The sequence below is a fragment of the Caretta caretta genome, chromosome 6 (assembly GCF_965140235.1).
Source record: "Caretta caretta isolate rCarCar2 chromosome 6, rCarCar1.hap1, whole genome shotgun sequence".
Lineage (NCBI taxonomy): Eukaryota > Metazoa > Chordata > Testudines > Cheloniidae > Caretta > Caretta caretta.
The window spans coordinates 45920968-45940685 of record NC_134211.1 but is presented as its reverse complement, the minus strand read 5'-3'; the positions used below and the strand labels follow the sequence as shown (position 1 = coordinate 45940685).

General features: G+C 38.7%; 1 protein-coding gene across 1 annotated transcript in view; it reads left to right on the top strand.

The window, feature by feature from the left end:
- PRMT3 (protein arginine methyltransferase 3) overlaps nucleotides 1-19718 on the top strand; it is a 102647-nt gene that overhangs the window by 67746 nt on the left and 15183 nt on the right. The window contains exons 14-15 of the mRNA XM_048854255.2: nucleotides 16274-16324; nucleotides 16522-16609. Coding sequence (XP_048710212.2) covers nucleotides 16274-16324; nucleotides 16522-16609 — 139 coding nt within the window. The remainder of the gene's footprint in view (nucleotides 1-16273; nucleotides 16325-16521; nucleotides 16610-19718) is intronic.

The window sequence follows — 19718 nt, the reverse complement described above, 5'->3', positions numbered from 1 at the left end:
TTGCACCTGTTTTGTCTGCATTTAGCTTTAAACAATTGCTGATTGCACTCAGGCACTGGAGTAGCTAGAGAATATAATGCTGTAAAATATCAAACCTTTTCTAAACTCCTATGTCTGTACATAGCTGTTTGTACTACTTTTGTCTATCATCCCGAGTCATGAGATATACCTAATTCATTTATTGTGCATCTTAAGAGGCACCTTACAAGGCTGTAGAAAACATGTACATGTAATCAGACAATTTAATATATACACTCCATGTGCAGAATTAAGGTTGTTAAAATTGAATTTCCTATCTCTTGGGGCTTATCACATCAACCTTAATGTTTTCTTATAGTTATTTAATCATTTGTTATGGCACCATTAGTGAGGGCCATTGCTCTTGTGCTGGGTGCTTTCAGTAGAAACATTTCTGTGGGCTTGTGTTCACAGCAAGTTAAGTGAGCTGCAAGCCAACATGTGAATCTACAACACACTTTCTTGCCATTCATTAACTTGCCATGTGGACCCGCTATGGCGTACTAACAGTTCCGTAATTGCCGTAGTGTGCCGTACTGTTGGAAGGGTGTACATCAAAGCATGCTATGGAACTTCTACCCTGCCATAGCAGGGTCCGCATGACGAGTTAGTGCACGGCAAGCTAATGAGCTGTAGATTCACATACTGGCTTGCTGCACACTAAACTTGCTGTGTAGACAAGCCCTTTTTAAAGTACAGAAGTACTTTAAATGTTCAGAAGTACAATGCAAAACTATAGATCAAATATACAGGCATAGCCATCTGTCACAGGCACTGTGCACGTAAGTGGAATTATTTTTAATGCCTGATTTCTTATTTAAATGTGTATTTCAAATGCAGCCTTGCAAAATTATCATGAAAAGATTTAAGTTCAAGCACAAAATCTACCAGACCAGCTATTACCATGATGGAGACAATAGTGGCTTAGGGGGAAAATCTAGTGAAATTTTACTTAAAATTACCCTGGGAAAGCAGGTGCACACAATTTTGTAAAGTTTCCTTAATATGTAACTGCTTGTTAAATGTATACCATAAAAATAAGTAGGAAAGTGTGAATTGCTTCAGTGATGTTACATTTTGAATTTCCTGTCTTCTGTGTACCTGATTTCTCAATTAAAATAGCATTTTTATGCATTTTTTCCAATTAATGTGTATTAGAACAAAAGGGTGAACTTTATTAATAGGCTGTTGTAATAGGTGCTGAAGGCACAGTCCTGGAGCGTGCTGTGCATCTTAAACTCAAATTGATTTTGGTGGGAGTTGTAGATGCCTGCTATCTTGCAGCAAGTGCTCAGTATGTCACAGAATTTAGGACAGAGAGAGACAAACCGAATGTGTAAACAGTAATGTGAAAGGACAGCAGCCTAGTGTACGTGTTAAATTCTATTGCTGCAAGAAAATGATGTGCATTTCTTCTGACATAAGCAGTCACAGATTGGGCAAAAGGATATGTATAGCCATATAATAAATATAGAATTCAAAAACTCACATTAATGTAATGTTAAAATCGAGAAATTAGCTACACAAGTCAGGAAATCTTAAAATCTAACCACTTCCTAGCACTCTACGTGTACCTCCCAATAATGCTATTGGCCGTGTGTGTCAAGAGGAGTAAAAATATGCATTGTTGGGTGTTTCTCCATGTTTAGTAAATTGAAATGTTGTGGTTAACATTGTGCTCTTGTTTATTGAATGTGTGTCAAGCAAAGTGAAATGTGCAAATTCTAAGTGCAATTCTGTTATATGCATAAACATTTCATAATAAAATGTTAAATATTGCCTAATTAAAAACTTGAAAACATTTTATTTTTTAATTGTGATAAAATGATATCTTGACCTTGTAACCAAATAAAAATGCTGGTGTAGGGTGAGACTGATTTTTTTGCTCTTCTTTGAATAATTATGATCAGTTAGAGAACCCCACGTGGTCTTTGTCGTCCTGTATTGTTTGATAGAGCAAAAAAGGATATTGGTTAAAATATTACTTTCCTCTAATACTGGACCTTTACAAAATCTTCTTCTATTGTTGTGCAACTCTTTTAAGGTAATGTAGGTTAGGTGTTGATTTAAGTTTTGAAGCTTTGTGAGCTCTTGTGGTTTGTTTCTGGAATTTTCTGATTAACACAGGTCTTAAAAAACCAAATAGAAATCTCTCAAGTATTTTGCACTTAATCATGTCGGATTATTGACATTTTATGAGTGGAATTTCCACTCCTTTTATGATGGAGTGTGGAGGTTTAGTTAGAGGCTGACAGTCCATCTGTCACATCAGGCTGCCTAACCTTGCAGTAAATGAACAATAAAAGTCCATATTTGTATTGAGAATTTTTGAGGTACAGTTCTGTGCTTTGAAAACAGCATTACAAGACTTTCCTTGAATGCATCAGCTTCCGTGTTTTTAATATGCTATTTTATATTTTACACTATAGGAAGAAAATCTAAAAGCTTTTTATGTATCTGACAAAAGTTCTGATAAAAGAAAATGATGTACGTACCTGCTCTGACTTTCGTGTTCTTTAACATAAAAATGACACTGTACTTTGTTGTATGCAGTGTTGTTGTAACTGTCGGTCTGAGGATATCAGAGAAACAAGGTGGGTGGGGTAATAACTTTTATTGGATCAACTTCTGTTGGTGAGAGAGACAAGCTTTTGAGCTTACACAGAACTCTTCTTCAGGTCTGGGAAATTGACTAGCTAAATACTAGATGGAAGAGATTGTTTAGCATAAGTAGATGACACATATTTCAAAGGGCCATGCAAGACGAGGTGGCCTGTTAACAGGCCTCCAGTCACAGCGAGGAAAGGAGAGGACGGGGGAGTAGTTGTGGGTCGAGTGTTAATGGGTTATAGATTGTTGTAATAAGCCATAAATCCAGTGGCTCTATTCAGTCCATGCTTTTTAGTGTCTGGCAAAGTTGTGGCTGTGACATGGTACAGTCTAGACTAGTGAGTAGCTGTGCCCTCTATCCTGGGGTGCCGTTTCCACTGTTTTGCTGCTGTAGCCGCCCGTCAGGACTGCTCACAAACAGCCTACGGCATGTAAGGACTAGTCTACGCTGGCAATGCTAAAGCGCTGCCACAGCAAAGCTTTAATGTGCCTTGTGCGGTTGCAGTGCAGCTCTGGGGGAGAGCTCATCCAGCGCTCTGAAAAAACGACCTCCACGAAGGGCTTAGCTACCAGTGCTGGTGCGCTGTCTACCCTGGCGCTTTACAGCGCTGAAACTTGCTGCGCTCAGGGGGGTGTTTTTTCACACCCCTGCGTGAGAAAGTTGAGGTGCTATAAATTGCCACTGTAGACAAGCCCTAAGTTACTCCCAGCTATGTCCGGGTGCACTTGTAGCCTGCCAGTCACGCCTAAGCGCTCTCTAGCCTGAATTACATTGCAGGGTGACCCCAAAACACTCCCAGTCCCAGATTTTCCCCCAGAAATGTATGTTTTGTACTGCCTAGCCCAGGGGTCGGCAACCTTTCAGAAGTGGTGTGCGGAGTCTTCATTTATTCACTCTAATTTAAGGTTTCGCATGTCAGTAATACATTTTAACGTTTTTAGAAGGTCTCTTTCTATAAGTCTATAATATATAACTAAACTATTGTGGTATGTAAAGTAAATAAGGTTTTTAAAATATTTAAGAAGCTTCATTTAAAATTAAATTAAAATGCAGAGCCCCCCCGACTGGTGGCCAGGACCTGGGCAGTGTGAGTGCCGCTGAAAATCAGCTCACATGCCACCTTTGGCACATGTACCATAGGTTGCCTACCCCTGGCCTAGGCCTTTCTTAGATAATACAAGCGTATATAAAGTCCATCGTTTTTATTAATAGCAGTAGTATGCACAAATCTTACCTCAAGTGGAGTTTCCCAAACGTTTCTATTCAAAGACACTGGTTTAGATAAACTTGTTTTATTGTTAAAATCTCTTTGCAGTTAATTAAAGTGAATACAAGTAATGCTGAATAAAAGGCAGAAATGGTTACAAGACGGATAAAGATAAAAAGCCGCTGGTGCCTAACTTTACTTGGGTTTAACATGTTTTGTTAAGTTTTTCTCACCACATACTCTCAAGACTCTTACTGGCCGAACTCCTTAGGCCAGGACTACTCCTTCTGTGTAATGGCTGCTTCCTTTATTCCTTCTGGTTCAGTGAATTGATGGACAGAGAGAGAGAAGGGGGTGGGGGTCCATTGGGGTGTCTGCCGCTTCTTTATATAGTTCTGTCTTCCGTTTGAGAACCATTTCCAGCTGGGAGCATAGCACCAGGCAGACTTTTCTTCCTGCCATTCAGTAGCCACTTAGCAGGTAATGGCCCATTGACCTTGTTTACACCTGGCTTGAGGAACTGGTTTGGCCGCTCCCCAGACTTCGAACATGTTTTAGTAACATCATACAATGGAATCTTATAACTTTACATACAATGTTGCTACACATATTTTACCAGGACAGTAATGACCAGCAAATTGAGTTCTCAAATGATCCCCTCAAAAGGCATACTTTTTACAAAGACTATTACAATAGCTCATTTTTTTGAAAGTGTTCTGCAGGTTTCCTTTGAGGATGTGGACTGATAGCTCAGATACAGAGAGATCACTTTGTGATGAGGTGGTATTTGTCTTTTTTCATTTTCCTGTGTGTGTTCATTCACGAGCATAGTGATTGTCTGGTTTCACTCGCATAGCTGCTATTGGGGCACTTGTACCTCACTCTGTGCGCTACCACATGCTGATATAGGCATGTGTTGGACCCATGCATCTTGAAAAGTGTGTTGGGGGGTGTTGATCATAATAGCTGCTGATTTTGCATCTGTTGTCCTGGTAGGCTTCTGTGCTACTTTGAGGTACTGTGTCCTAGTCTGTTAGGAGCTTGCTGCTGATCTTGGAGAGATTAGGGCATAGTTTGGAGTCCAGAAGAGGTGGTTCAGGAAAGATTTCTTTCAGAATGGGGTCCCCATCGCATATGGATTGTAGGTGTTGGATACCCTATATTGGTTCAAGTGTTCAGTGTTAGGTGACAACTAGGAGTGCAGTTGGAGGGGGTTTTATTTCTGTAGTGAAGCAGGTTCTCTCTGGCTATTTTGGTGGTCCATTCCGTAATTTATTTATTAAATAAATATGATAAATTCATGCTGAATCCTCTATCAAAAACTTGGCATCAAAGGCTGAGTTTCTATATAAAGAGAATTGCGGGTGGTGTGGGGGGGGTCTAACTTTTGAGGTCAGGCTTTATCGATGTAGCACAGTAGGTCAGGCTCAGTAACTTAGGAGACTATATCATTTTCAAGAGACATGGGGCAGGTCTACACTAGAAATTTACATTGGTGCGGCTGCACGCTGTAGCACGTCTGGTGAAGATGCTCTAAGGTGACGGGAGAGAGCTCTCCCATTGACTTAACTCGATCTCCATGAAAGGCTGTAGCTATATTGACAGGAGAAGCTCTCCCACCAACATAGTGCTGTCTACACTGGCGCTTAGGTCAGTATCGCTGCATCACTCGGGGGCGGATTATTCACACCCCTGAGTGACGTAGTTATACCAAAGTTATTTTGAAGTGTAGACCAAGAATTTAAGATCCAGTCTCTTTGAATTAGGCATATTTGAAATTTTTTCCCAGGCTGACCTTAAATAATCAGTTTAATTTATTGACTACAGTTAGTCCCTCTGTTTTAATAAATCATTTAGTTATAAATGTTAAACATTGTTTAAAGAGAAGTTTATCTATCCCAAACATTTAAGGTTGTTTTGTTTAATAAAAATACATTTTATATGCTGAAATTTTATAATTAAATTCCAGTTACCATTCTGTTGCAGCTTGACACAAATCATGAGCAAAAAGTTAATTATCTAGTAAATATATCAATGTATCATTCACCATTCACTAACATACTAAAAATGTACAGTTTATAAGAATCTGAAAATATTAAGCTATATAGTTGCTTAAATAAATACCTGTCCTCCTAGGTAGCAAAAAATGTACCAACTGTAGTGTAAAGGCTCTATTTAGTTGTAAATCAACATATTTTAGTGATATATCAGCCAATGAGAATGTGCCTTTCATTAGAAAATAACTGAAATACAAATGGAGAAGTTGATTAAAATTGATTTAAATCACAGCTTTCCACTTAGTGATTTTAAATCGGTCCACGTTGCCTTTAGTTGACTGGTATGTCAATCGAAATATAATCAGTCTTGCACTTCATCCACTGCAAGTGTTACTGAAATCTGATTTGAGGTGTATTCTAGAGGATCGATCCATCCTTCCTTCTAGAAGTTACTATTTTACTCCACAGTCCCTTGCTTCCAGAAGCCCAAGAGCCCAGGCACTTCATTAATTTCTGTCAGCAAAACTGGCACACCAGTGTTTATTTTATGAGTACCTTATAAAAGCAACTAAATGCAGTACACGTGGATGTTTTTTGCATTAAGTGTAATGGAGCTGACTGGGCCATGAGAGAAACACTGAAGTTGAGCAATGGGGACAGTGAGCTGTGGAGGCAAAACTGAAATAGATGTCAGAAAAGTAACCCATTATTAAATGCAACATTGCTGAAACTGATTAACTTCATTTATTTGGGGGCTGGGGTAGAAGATTTCAGTAACACTAACTTTTTTTTATTTCCGCCTTATACTTTTAATAAGATATTTCAGATAGTTAAGTAATGCAGATTAATGGAGAGACTTAGGGAATGTATCAACTACAATTAAACACCTGTGTTAGCTGACTTGGGCTCCTGGGACTCAAGCCGCAGAGCTATAAAACTGCAGTCTAGATGTTGAGGCTTGAGCTGGGATTTGGGGATCCTCCCCCACTAAAGCTTAGGGTTAGTAGAACTCAAGATAGGAGATCCTGGGTTTGTTAACCTAGGGCTTGAGCGTCTACACTCATTTATAACCACAGATTAGGAATTGTTGAACCCAGGTTCCCAACCTGGGGCTGCAGCATCAACACTGAGTTATGCAGGTACGAGTCCAACCACCCATATCCCAGACTTTCTAGCGTCCTCCCCAAATGTAGCTGCTTTAGCTTTTTGTTCATGGTGTGGTGTAGGAAAACTTGACTGTCCAGGGGACAAAGAAAGTCAGCCCACGGGATTGTGGAATACTTTTGATAGACTCCCAGAGCATGGGTTGAGTGGGGCTGCATCTACACTGCAAAGCAATATGGCTTGAACGCTAGGTTCCAACTTGACTCAGGCTTGGACCGTCCATCCCCATAGGGTCCTGGGACTCTCGGTCTGAGCCTTGGGTTAGCACAATTTACGTGGAGATGGAAGCGAAGGTAAGTTTTGAGCTTGAGTTTGATCTCTGGGTTTACAATGCAGTGTAGACATACCCTTAATGTCACCCTGTTTAATGTGCAGTGTTTATGGATCAGCTACTACTCCAACTGATCCTGTGAATTTTTTTTATTTATTTATCCTATAATATCCACGAAAAAGAACTGATTTTTTTTGTTTCTTTAAATAGTCATGTTTCTTAATATTATTCTTCAATTGTTCAAACAATTAAACACAATTTTGCAGAGTTTTTGGGAAGCGTTTTTCATTTGACTTGGGAAATATGTGAAGGTTAAGTCAAATTAAATGTTTAAAATTGACTATAAACTTATTATTTAATATTAGATGTATCTGGATCTTCATCTTCAAAGCTCTTCGAAAGCATACATTTTCAAGCCTCTACTCTGGCAAAGTTTTCTCTTTCCATTGTTTTCTCTTCATTTCTTCCAATTAAATCTCTTAGAGGATTAAGCTTTTGCTTTCTTGGCATCACCTTGATTTTTAAATTCTGGTCTCAAACCCTCTGAAAATTCTCTGAGAGCGCAAAACAGTCTCAAGCTGATCATAATGAATCAGTTCTAAATGCTTTTGGTGCAGATTAACCTAATTTCAACCTCACAAAATTAATCTGCTTAAAAAAACCCCTAATTATCTTAAAAAGCACATCTTTCCTGTTAGAGAACTAAGTTTGTCCTTGCAGATTTTAATGAGACATTTGGCTGAAATCAGTCAATAGATTCTGTTAGGAAAATATGCCGTCAATTGAATTTGAAAGTTCAGTGTTTGCTATTAATTGTATGCGAGTTTTGAGATTAAAATATAATGGTTTATTACCCTCAGATCAATTGATGAACTTTCTCTTTTGTTTGAATGCTTCCCCCATGATCCTGTCAAGGTTGTTTGGTTCTTTCCTTGCTGAATGGCAATGTCCCATGGGAGGAAAATGGCAGTGTCTGTTCATTACTCCCAGGAGAAGTTGTCAAAGAGCAGGTTATGCATTTTTATTGAAAGGGGATGGACAACGGTAAAATGAATAAGAGGACATTATTGATATACTAAAATCTCAGTGATTTAAAATACAAATTCAGTTAATTTTGATTAAAGTAATTTTAATCAAAGGATAGTTGTATTTATAAAAAAATTAGAATTTTGAGCAATGTCAGTTTCTGCACTTAAGAACTCATTTGCCAGTTACAATAAGAGGTATTTGAATACATACGTGTTAATTTGAACCATAATCATATTATTGAATATCTTCAGACTCAGGTTGGAAACCCAAGCCTTCCTTAGTGTGTATAAACGTCAAACACATTCTAGAATCCACTTTTTGTTTTAAATTCAGTAATTTATGCATTGCTATAGCATACTATTAAAAATGACTTATCTTCATAATCAGTTTGTGCCAAGAAGACTATACAATAGGGCATCTCAAGATCTGTATTCTTTTTTACAGAAATAGTTTTTAAAATATCTGTTGTATTTCTGAGATGTGTAGTAACTTTCTCTGCTGCATGGATTACAAGCATTCCATCTCCATGCTTGGATAAACTCCATCAAAAGCACATTATCCTCCTACTTCTGTGGCCAGCTGCCTAATTGTATCTGCTATAGCCACACGCTGTTGGAACGTGATACCAGTGATGAGCAAAAATGATAAATTACTCCCTGCAGGTGATAGTGATGATGATAATTTTTAATTTCCTTGTTCCTTAAGTGAATTGGTAAGGTTGTCTTTACCACTTCTCATGGGGTCTCAAGCAGTCTTATTTGTGTAGATCAGATGAGATTCTGTATATTTGCAAGGCAATTTTCTTTACAGAAAGACTTGCTATAATATATTTGAATCAAAATCCAATTGTTTTCATTTCAGCTCACTAATCATAAAATAAGACTAAGTGTAAATGTAAGAACTATTCATTGGATATTTAATTGCTGCAACATAAGCCATGTGTTAGCTTTTTTTGTATCTTAATATTTGTGGTGACTTTACATGCATTATTTGAGTGAAAATTACCTACCTCTCCCTATGGCAATTCATTAAAATATCTGTAGTTTGTGACAAATATTTGTTCTTGTAATTTGTGCTGGAAGGGTACAGATTATGATTTCTTTCCGAAGCTGTATTTGCAGTCTCCAAATTGAGCAGTGTTTAGGATGCTAATACCTGTTTTTATAAATATAGGTTATTTACACATTTAGTGTAATTTAGAGTTTAAGCAAACTATCCTGGCTATGTTATGTTGCAGTGACCATATTCTGTGCATAAATTCATCTATTTTGTTTATAGATTAAAGATCACATTTGCTGTTTGAGGAGGTTTCACTTTTACTTTCCTGTAGCTGATTGAAATGATGCTGACCGCTGTGAAATGCTGTTTTGCCAGTCAGTTATGAATAGTACTTTGCTTCTTAATTAACCTGGCTGCTTTAGCTTTGAGATGGCTTTAATCTTTTTCTTAGCATTTTTTTGTCCTGACAAGATATTTTTGGCAAACAAGAAGCAGAATAATTTTGCTGCTGCGTTTCCTAACATACAGAACCCTTTCAAAGCTCATGGCAGGCTACAGCTTCAGTTATTTATTACCAGTCTAGAAGGCATTGTTTTGAGTTTCCTAGTGCGTATTGTTCAGAGACTAATACTTGAATGCCTCTTCCAGAGAAATGCTAAAGTTCATGGTGATTAGTCCTCAAGGGAACTATAGATGGGCTGTCAAAGGTGAAGTAACAAGGTAGTAAAATTGCAACAGAAGAAATTAGCTAGAAATATTTGACAAAAGAGTGGAGGACTGTTACTGTTTGATTACCTCAGCTTTTTCCCAACCTTGTTAGATAACGTTCACCTGTTTATAGCTAGTCTCTGAACTGTTTGAAAAGCTAAGAGCTAGAAAATGAACAGTAAAAGTGATTTGGGAATTACTATTTTTATCTTCTTTGGCACAAATTCTGCTTCTGCTCCCCTGGCAGCAGCTCTGTTGAAGACTGACCCTGTGGCAACCTGAATGGGGTGACTGAGTATGAGTGGGAAGGACAGTCAGAGGATCTGCTGCTCCTCCAGTGTCCAGCAGTTGCTGTTTTAGTTATTGGGCTGAGCCTCTGAAGTAGCTCTACCGGCTTGCCAAGATGTGTCCATCACACTTGTCCTTTCTGCCCATCTGTGCAATGCTCAGCTACTTCATGCTTGGCATTGAGCAGAGAATTAGGGCATTAGTAGTTTACATGTAAAATCTGCTTAGTGACAAGTGTGCACCCTATCCTCCAGCACTAAAGACTCAACATGAGATCAGAAACTTTTATTTCTGTCATCCAGGTAGCTTTCCATCAAAGTCAGTGGGAACTGCACACAACCTGGCCCTCTGTCAGAAAAATGGAGCGGGTGTGACTTGGAAATAGACTGTAAGCAGATAGTTGAATTAGAAAGTGCCAATTTTACATGGTCCAATCTCCTGTATGTAACTGCACTTTATTGATACAAATACTGCAGATGAGAATCCTAACCTACATCTCTAATCCTCTTGTTTTTTTTCAGATATCTGGTATATAATGTTAAATAACATTGCTGCCATGGTTACAGAATCTGTCAACTCCTACTAGTGGCTGATAACCTCAAGATGAAAATTATATGCATAAAATTAGGACAATGTTGGTTTTCTTCCTGTAGCTGTTTTGGGGCCAACGCCCAATTCTGATTTGGTGATTTCATCCAACATACATTCTTTGACCTGCTAATAAGATGGGGAAAGGTTTTGGGAAACTTGGATAATTACACTGATTTATTTGTGACTGTAGTTCTCAATAGAACACAACAGGCCTTCAGTATTTATGTAACAGCACAGAAAGTTGTATATTTCAAGGGAGAGGGGTCTTTTTCAAAATCTCAACCTTACCTGCTAGCTGTTAAAAAGCTGTAAGTGGGGAAACCTGAGGAAAACATGTGGACACGCACTTTATTTTTTTTTTAAGTTCTTAGAAATATATTGTGAGAGGGAAAACTGTTCTGGAAAGAGCCTGAGAAAATGAATATTGTGTTCTTATTTATAAAAAATTATAATACTTGGCATATATGCTACTAAGGTTGGAACAATGCTTTTGGTTTTAGAACTTAAATTGTACATCATTGTTCATAAGAGGGATTTTGATCTTTGCAAGTTTGTGCTTAATTGTTTTGAAGGGTTGCCTAAAATGTTTGAACATTTAGCAACGTCTGTTCTATCAATTAAATAGACTTTAAGAGTAGGCTTTGTGTTCTGAGCCTTTTAGGAATATGTTAGTAAATACCTTTATTTTATGTCCTGTAGACAGGAGGTTAAATGTCAGTCTGAGAACATGTTATAAGTGCAGGGAGTTCTTGTTCAGTGTTCATTTAGATCAGTGTTAAAATGTTAAATAGTGTTTTCAGTAACTAAGACTTACATTCCAGTTGGGAGTCTACTCCACTGAATGATTTTGTAGTCTTGGCATGATTTCAGTAATGCAGCTTTCAGAATTAAAAGTAATTAGTTATATTAACTGAGTTTAGTGAGTCTGATTTTATTGCATAAGTAATAAAAAGAGGCAAACGTCGTTCTGAATGTTACTGTGTGTATGGCTCAGTGGTGAAGGAAAGGATGAAAAAAGGAAATCAACAGTGGGAAAACATAGCTAACTGCTGGAGTATAAGGAGTATCTCACCACTCTGTTATGATCTTCATTTATGGACTCAACTAAGCAACTGTAGCCTCTCCCGAATCATTCTTGGGTGACTTCTGTTTGAGTGTCAAAAATCAGTTATACTGCCGGTCATGTTGAGTCTTGCTTCATGGCAGTCAACATATGCTTCCTACATCAATGGTTTTGTAGTCTCAACAGAAGGTTATTATGAAAACTCGCTTAACAATTCATACTGTTTCTCTTGGCATATTTAACATGTGTTAATATGCTAATATGTTTTGATTTATTGATCTTTTAAAATGTATTAAAATTCTATTCAATGAAGACGTCCTAAAAGGAAAAAGATGTGTCCTACTTTAGGAAAACAAACTTCATGGGTAGGTGATTCTCATAGTCACTAGCTAAGTGACTTATTTGGCCAGTTGACAGTATTTTTCTAAAAACAAGCTGTTATTAAACCTGGGATTGACAGAAATTAGGGTTGTCAAGCGATTAAAAAAATTAATTGCAATTAATCACACTGTTAATAATAGAATACCATTTATTTAAATATTTTTGGATGTTTTCTACATTTTCAAGTATATTAATTTCAATTACAACAAGATATTTACATGCCAGAAACGCTCAAGATTCATATGTCCCTTCATGTTTAAGCCACCATTCCAGAGGATATGCGTCCATGCTGATGATAGGTTCTGCTTGATAAAGATCCAAAGCAGTGTGGACCGACACATGTTCATTTTCATCATCTGAGTCAGATGTCACCAGCAAAAGGCTGATTTTCTTTTTTGGTGGTTCAGGCTCTGTAGTTTCCTCACCGGAGTGTTGCTCTTTTAAGACTGCCGAAAGCATGCTCCATACCCTATCCCTCTCAGATTTTGGAAGGCACTTCAGATTCTTAAATCTTGGGTCAAGTGCTGTAGCTATCTTTAGAAATATCACATTGGTGCCTTCTTTGCTTTTTGTCAAATCTGCTTTGAAAGTGTTCTTAAAATGATCAGCATGCTGGGTCATCATCTGAGACTGCTATAAAGTGAAATATATGGCAGAATGTTTGCAACTCAACTTGGATTTTTTTTCTGGTGTTTTCCCTTTGTCAGTTTGGTTGTGTTAATATAAGTTTATGCGTACTTAAAGTTAGCAAAAGTCATTTGTTCACAGTATTTAAAGGGACACTGAAGAAGATTGATAATAGAAGCCTCTTGGGCTCTGCACTGTGAGGCTTCCAGTGAAATGAATAACACCTCAGAGAAAATGATAGTGCCGTATCCCTGTCCTGTTCCACAGGCATGTCAACAATACCTCATCATCAGTAGTATCTGTCTAGTAGTCCAGAAAGAATTTGCATGACTCAGTAGACCTTTGTCCATTCTAAAGAGATTGTGGATTAACAAAAGCAGTTTGACAGAGGTCAAGATAATCTGAGGACTCCAGGCCTTGACAAAACATTGTGGATCTTCCAAGGAAAAGATCAATTAGAGACCAGCCTATAATCTAGCTGCGATTCTCAACATGGAGTGATGGCCCTTGAGAAACTGAACAATCACTGCTTTGAGAGGCTGGCATTTATACCTCCTGAAGGGAGTCATTGACAGTGTGTCTCCTTGATGTGGTTTCCCTTTCAAGAGGAATATTTGCCCAAATGGGAGCTTAAAGCTCTCCAAGAATTTCTAGACTGCCATTAGTTGAAAATCAAATAAGATGGCTAGACGTAGATGGATCCATCTTAAGAGATGCCATATTCTCCATTTATTACTTGGTCTATTCAAGTTTTAGTCTGGAGAGGGGAAACATGAGATTGCGCAGTGATGAAATATTTCACGTACATGATACCCATTTCTACCAGTCACATGTTTTGTCTTCTAGAAGATACTTAAGTGTGTTCTTCCACACAGCCCATTTCTTTGAGTCAGTACTGAAAGCATAATGCTTGATTTATGATTTATGTAATCACTTTCATAGCAAGAGACTGGTATTCTAACTAGACATTAAGTAAAAGGTAAAATGCTGGGCTGTGAGTAGGAAACTTCTTTCAGACACAAATATTTATAACAAAAGCAAGTTAGTTGCACTAGGGAGGAATGTGATTTGAAACAATGAACTAGCCTTCATGTGGAGTCCTGCTTGAATGTACCAGAAGAGACATGAGGGAAATCTCTATTCGATATCTTAGTGGGTGGAGATTCCCCAGCTGCCAGCCTGACAATCTTACACAATAGACTCTTTATAGGTCTCAGCATCTTGTTTCTGAGGCTGACTCTTGGACTGCGTATCTATAGCCTGCCTTGAAGACACATTTGTCAAGCATTTTTACATTACTTTCTTAATAGAAGATGATGGGAAACAAGTCTGGGAGGAGGGGGGTGGAAGGTGCATTACATTGTCCATCATTTTTTAGCAGCCTCCTCTTTATTGGGATGGGTTTACTTTTCCCTTTGGATCACTGAGGCTTCTTGAACTCTTTTTCCTCTGTGAAAGCAAGACACTTTAATTTTTAAAGAAAAAAAATTACTGGTCTCTTAAGCTGCTTTTGGTGTAAATGTTCGTTCTTCTTTTTCTGTGGAAAGTCCTCCTTTAAGGTCTAATCTTGATGTAGTTTTTTAAATTGGGTATTGTAACGGGGTGCACTCACCTCTCGTGACCTCCCCCTTGGCCAAGTGCATGTGCCTGTGCTCTCGCTCTCTGAATATCCCTGCTCTGGGATAGAGCAGTGCCCCAGGGCTCCCTTCCTGGAAACAATGTCTTCGCCCTCTTCGGCTTCCTGGCTACAGCTCTCCAGCTGGGCCACTATAGTTCAGTTCCCCCTCTGGGGTGCCTCGATGTCCAGGCCACTAGCCGCTGGGGGGTGGGAGGGATCCCAGCCCAGAGACCCTGTAAATAGCAGTCATCTGCTGTATCCCTTTAACTATGCCAAACATAATTCCCTGGGCCACTTCCCCACAGCCCGATGCCGTCTTCACCCTTACCTCAGGGCCTTGTCCTAATGGAGTCCCAGCAACCAGCTCAGGGCTCCTTCTCGCTCTCCCCGGCTTCTGTCAGTGCTGCCCCGTCCAGGGTTCTATAGCTCCGTCAGCCAGCCACATACCATCCATGCTTAGCAAGGAACTGAACTCCTTCTGGCCCAGCAGCTCTTCTTATACTAGGCTGCTGGGCCCTGATTAGCTGTCCCCCACACAGCCACTCTAGGCAGCTTTGACGACCCTCTGCACTGCCCTTTTTTGGGGAGGAGAGTTTCATGGTGTCCTTCCTGCTGGGGTACAGTGAGCAGCTGTGGAGCCACTGCATAGACACTAGCTGCTGAAGTAGTCCATGTGGGACACTTCAGAAACTCCTTTTCCTTACCGCTGTATGTGATAGGAGATGAGAGACCCTGTGCTGGCTCTGCCCTGCCCTCCATGCACAGGGAGTGTGTGTAGAATAGGCTCCATGTCATTCAGGTGGAGGGAGGAAGAGAAGGAGAAACACCCCATCCACAGCCCCTCTTTGTGTATAATTGCACCATAGATGCATGTTATAGCAGCCACAGAAGAGAGAGCTGGATTTACCCATTTATGTGTGTGTACCTAAAGAAATTACTGTTGTAATATTAAATTAGGCTTGAATAAAGACTGGGAGTGGATGAGTCATTACACTAACTAAAAACTATTTCCCCATGCTAATTTTCCCCCTACTGTTACTCACACCTTCTTGTCAACTGTTTGAAATAGGCCATCCTGATTATCACTACAAAAGTTTTTTTTTTCCTGCTGATAATAGCCCATCTTAATTGTTTGGTCTTGTTAAGAGTTGGTATGGCAACCGCCATTTTTTCATATTGTGTGTGTGTATTTATATTTTTATATAATCTTGCTACTGTATTTTCCACTCTATGCATCTGATGAAGTGGGCTTTAGCCCACAAAAGCTTATGCTCAAATAAATTTGTTAGTCTCTAAGGTGCCACAAGTACTCCTCGTTCTTTTTGCTTAAGAGAGTCTGTCAATAATATGTCTGTTTTTTTCTGAAAGTACAGACTTCTTGTTTAGACTGAAGTGACTCGTCACTTCAGTTGTAAAACAAAGTTTATGGTATGCTTGGAAGCAATAGAAATATAAGTCTATGAATTAATTCAAGAATTGTCTCCATCTATTCTGCATTATAGGCTTTCCAGTAAAGTTCAAATACTGTGAATATCTGAATTACCCCTGAAGAAAAATGGAAATGATCTATGTAAGGGAAGAAATTACCTTTTCTGCTTAAAAAAAGAATATTTTGCTCATAGAAAATGTACAGAATAATGGGTGTCACTATTATTGTACTTAATATTCCCTGTTCATATTTGTGTTTTCCTTTTATTATAGGCGGTTGCTGGCTACTTCGATATATTTTTTGAGAGGAACTGCCACAACAGTGTGAGTACTGGGGGTTGTATGTTCAAAATTAATTATGTCAAATGTATTGTACTTTTTCAGTTTGTCGCCTCAAGGTGTTTGAGAGCAAGCCTATTTTGCTTTTGCAAGCATTTGAAGTGTGTTTTGTGTAATAGATTAATGTAGCATGATATTAAAAATGTTGTACTTCATCAGATTTTTGAACTCTGTCAATTCAGGTCATGTTCTCGACGGGTCCCCGGTGTACCAAAACACACTGGAAACAAACAGTGTTTCTTCTGGAGAACCCTATTTCTGTAAAAACAGGTATGCTTTTTTCTTTTCTTTTCTTCTTTTTTTCAATGTAATATAGCTTTTGATGTGACAGTGCTATCTATATGTTACAGGTGACTGTTAAATTATATCTGAAAACGCTTTTAATGGTGATACCAGTTTTTTAAAATGATCATTTGGAAGTTCCTTTTTACAATAAGCAGGGAACTAGAAAATGTATCTATTCATGTTTTTATTCTGCTTCTATAACTGTAGTCTGGCTTTGTTTTTTAAAAAAATTGCCCATATTTCAACAGCTACAGATTTTGTTTGTTTTTTCTTTTCTGTAGCAGAGTAATATAAAACTAGCTTATTGCAGTATTTTGTGTTGAGTGTTTATCAATCTTATAAATGTTTTTTAAAATGTGACAGTTGGACCCATTTGTATAAATTCCCAATTGTTTAAATTTATTTAAATTGTTTAAATTTAAATAAATTGTCAAATTATGTATAGTTTTATTGAATGCCACTGCAAAAGTATGCTTAAATTAATATATCAAATCAGTGGCTACATGTTTTGCTGTTGCTCTTAAATTATGAGTGTCGCAATGCCTAAGTCCTTTTGTGGATCGAGCCCAGCATCTTTTGCCATCTATCGGGATGGAACAAAACTCTAAAGTAAAATTTCATCTGAGAACATTGGAATTAAATAGTACTAATGAAAATATTAAAGTAGTATTTTGGTATATCTTGAAACATTGTACAGATATTAATCTTGAAAAACATCTGTGGCTAAGTAGTTTAATATTACCCCCCATTTTACAGCGAGGGGAACTGAGGAACAAGTGAATTGCCTAAAGGCACAATGTTAATCTGTGGGAGATCTAGGATTAGGATTCAGGAACTCCTGGCTGCTCTTCTTATGCCCAGTCCACTGGGACAAACTTCTCCCTCTTGGTGGTGGTGGTATCAATCTTTTTTTTTTTTTTAAGAGTTTTACAGCCAAAGTAGTCAAAAATAATTTTTACTGAGCTATAAGTCTGAACTGAAGTTGCCATCACCATCTTGTGAATTAAGAATGCTTATACCCTCACATTCAGTCATCATGAAGACTGTTTGTATACTAGTAGTGCCTAGGGATCAAGCAAGAATGGGACCAAGAATGTGCTAGTCACTGTATAAAAGCAGAGTAATATGTGTTCCCTGCTCCACACCAGACAGATAAATATGGGGGCGGGGGGGAAGGAATAGAACACACAAGAAGAGTGAATATGCGATGGCTGCAACCATTTTGTTCCATGACTGAGGGAATTATGTTTAGTTAGGTAATAGTCTAAACTGAAAAACAAGGGAAGAGACAGGCCAGAAAGAAGAGTGTGGAGAGAAAGCAGCGTAGGGCATGACCGCCGGTGTGAGGTAAGGCTGAGGTGAAGAGTTTGAGGGAGGGCGCCAACAGCCAATTAGTTCCAGGCAGAGAATGCCTACTTTAAACTTGAAAGTAGAAAATGCTTTGATGATAGAGTCCGTTGCCTGCTTAAACTGCTTCTGCATCTGCTCCTCCTTGTGTCAGTCTCTGTCTGGCTCCTCCATCCGATTTCTTTCCCAAAGGCCACATAGGTCCTAGTGCCCCAGAGGAAGGCCTCTACTGGTGGGAGGGTTTCCCTAGCTGGGTGCCATTTTCTCCCCCTGCATCCTCAGTGAAGTAGTACCAGCTTCAGGTAAACACATGCTTTGCAGGAATCGGCAATCCTACTTTCTACAGGAGTAAAGACTGTTAATACTAATGTTCAAGCACAAGGACTCATTCTGCTACTTTGATACTTAATGTTTGTGCAGTGTTTTAAAGGCAGAAATCACAGTGCAAGTGCCCAGTATGTTTGCAGCTTACCTGAGAGCATACTGATGCTCCAGCAGTTGGGATCTAACTGTTTGTAGTCCTCCTAATTCTCATTTTCATATTCTTACCATTGTAACTACTTAGGTTCCTCCATTAATCTCCAAAAATCGTTTTGCTCCATACCTATCTCTAGAACCCTAGGGTTCAGTAACCTCTCAGCTAACCTACCACAACTTCCTTTTCACCTCCATTCTTTCAGTCCTTTCTCAATGCTGCTGCTTAATTCTTCCTCTTGCCACTTTGACTCGGTTGGTTCCCTTCACTGGCTTTCGCTCTCCCTTTGTCAGACATCAGTTTCTCATGCTTGTCTCTGCACAGCTACACTCCTGCCTATTTCTCCGCTCTCGTTTCTGTCTTCTACTTCTCCCAGTGCTTATGCTCCTCACAGACCAATAGCTCTAGCTCCTCTTCGGTGCCATTTTCCATACATTCTTTTCACCTGCTGTGATAGGTGAGCCCACTCTCAGCATTTAGATCAAAATGTTCTTTTGTTTTTTTTAAATGGATCCTCTCAATGACAATGCACTGAAGAAATAAGTATAAAAGATCAGATAGTGCAAATGTGGTTTATTTGGCGACTTTATCCTCTCCTGGTCATCCAGTGGGTTTTTAACTGTGTTTATCTAACAAATGTCTACATTCCTTGGACAAGAATTGTATCCTTTCTTTCAAACATTCCAGTACTCAGGAAAAATGTTGATAATGGTGGAATTGTCAGTGCTCCTAGTAGGCTTTGGAAATATCTAGTGAATAGGTATGACTCTAGATTTAAACCAGTCTGAGTCTTGTATAGCTGTGGGCATAATGGTGGCCAAATACAAGCGTTAAACAATACAAAATTGGAGAAAGGGGAAAAGGTAATGTCAGCATTGAATAGATTGAAGAGCCTCCCAATTGCTGCATGCTTTTCAAAGGCAGCTGCCCATACCCTGTCAGGCATAGTCTTATCAGTTCCATACCAGAGATGTCATCTCCCTGATTCCAGATGTGACCTTTCAGAGGATTTCAGGGAGATGCTTAAGTTCTAGGACTTTAGGAAGATGGTTAAAGACTTTAATATTAGTGTTGAGTTCTGTTCCTTCCTTTTGGTTCAGTGAGTGGTTCAAAATTCTGCAGCCAGTGGGAAGGTAGACCTACTTGTTCCCTATTTGTTCTAAATGATAAATTATGTACCCTTGGTGACACTTGCTTTCTATATTTTATTTGGTAAGGGTGCTTGAAAGATGTTATGACAGTTACAGAAAAAGTAAATAATGTTATTCCTTA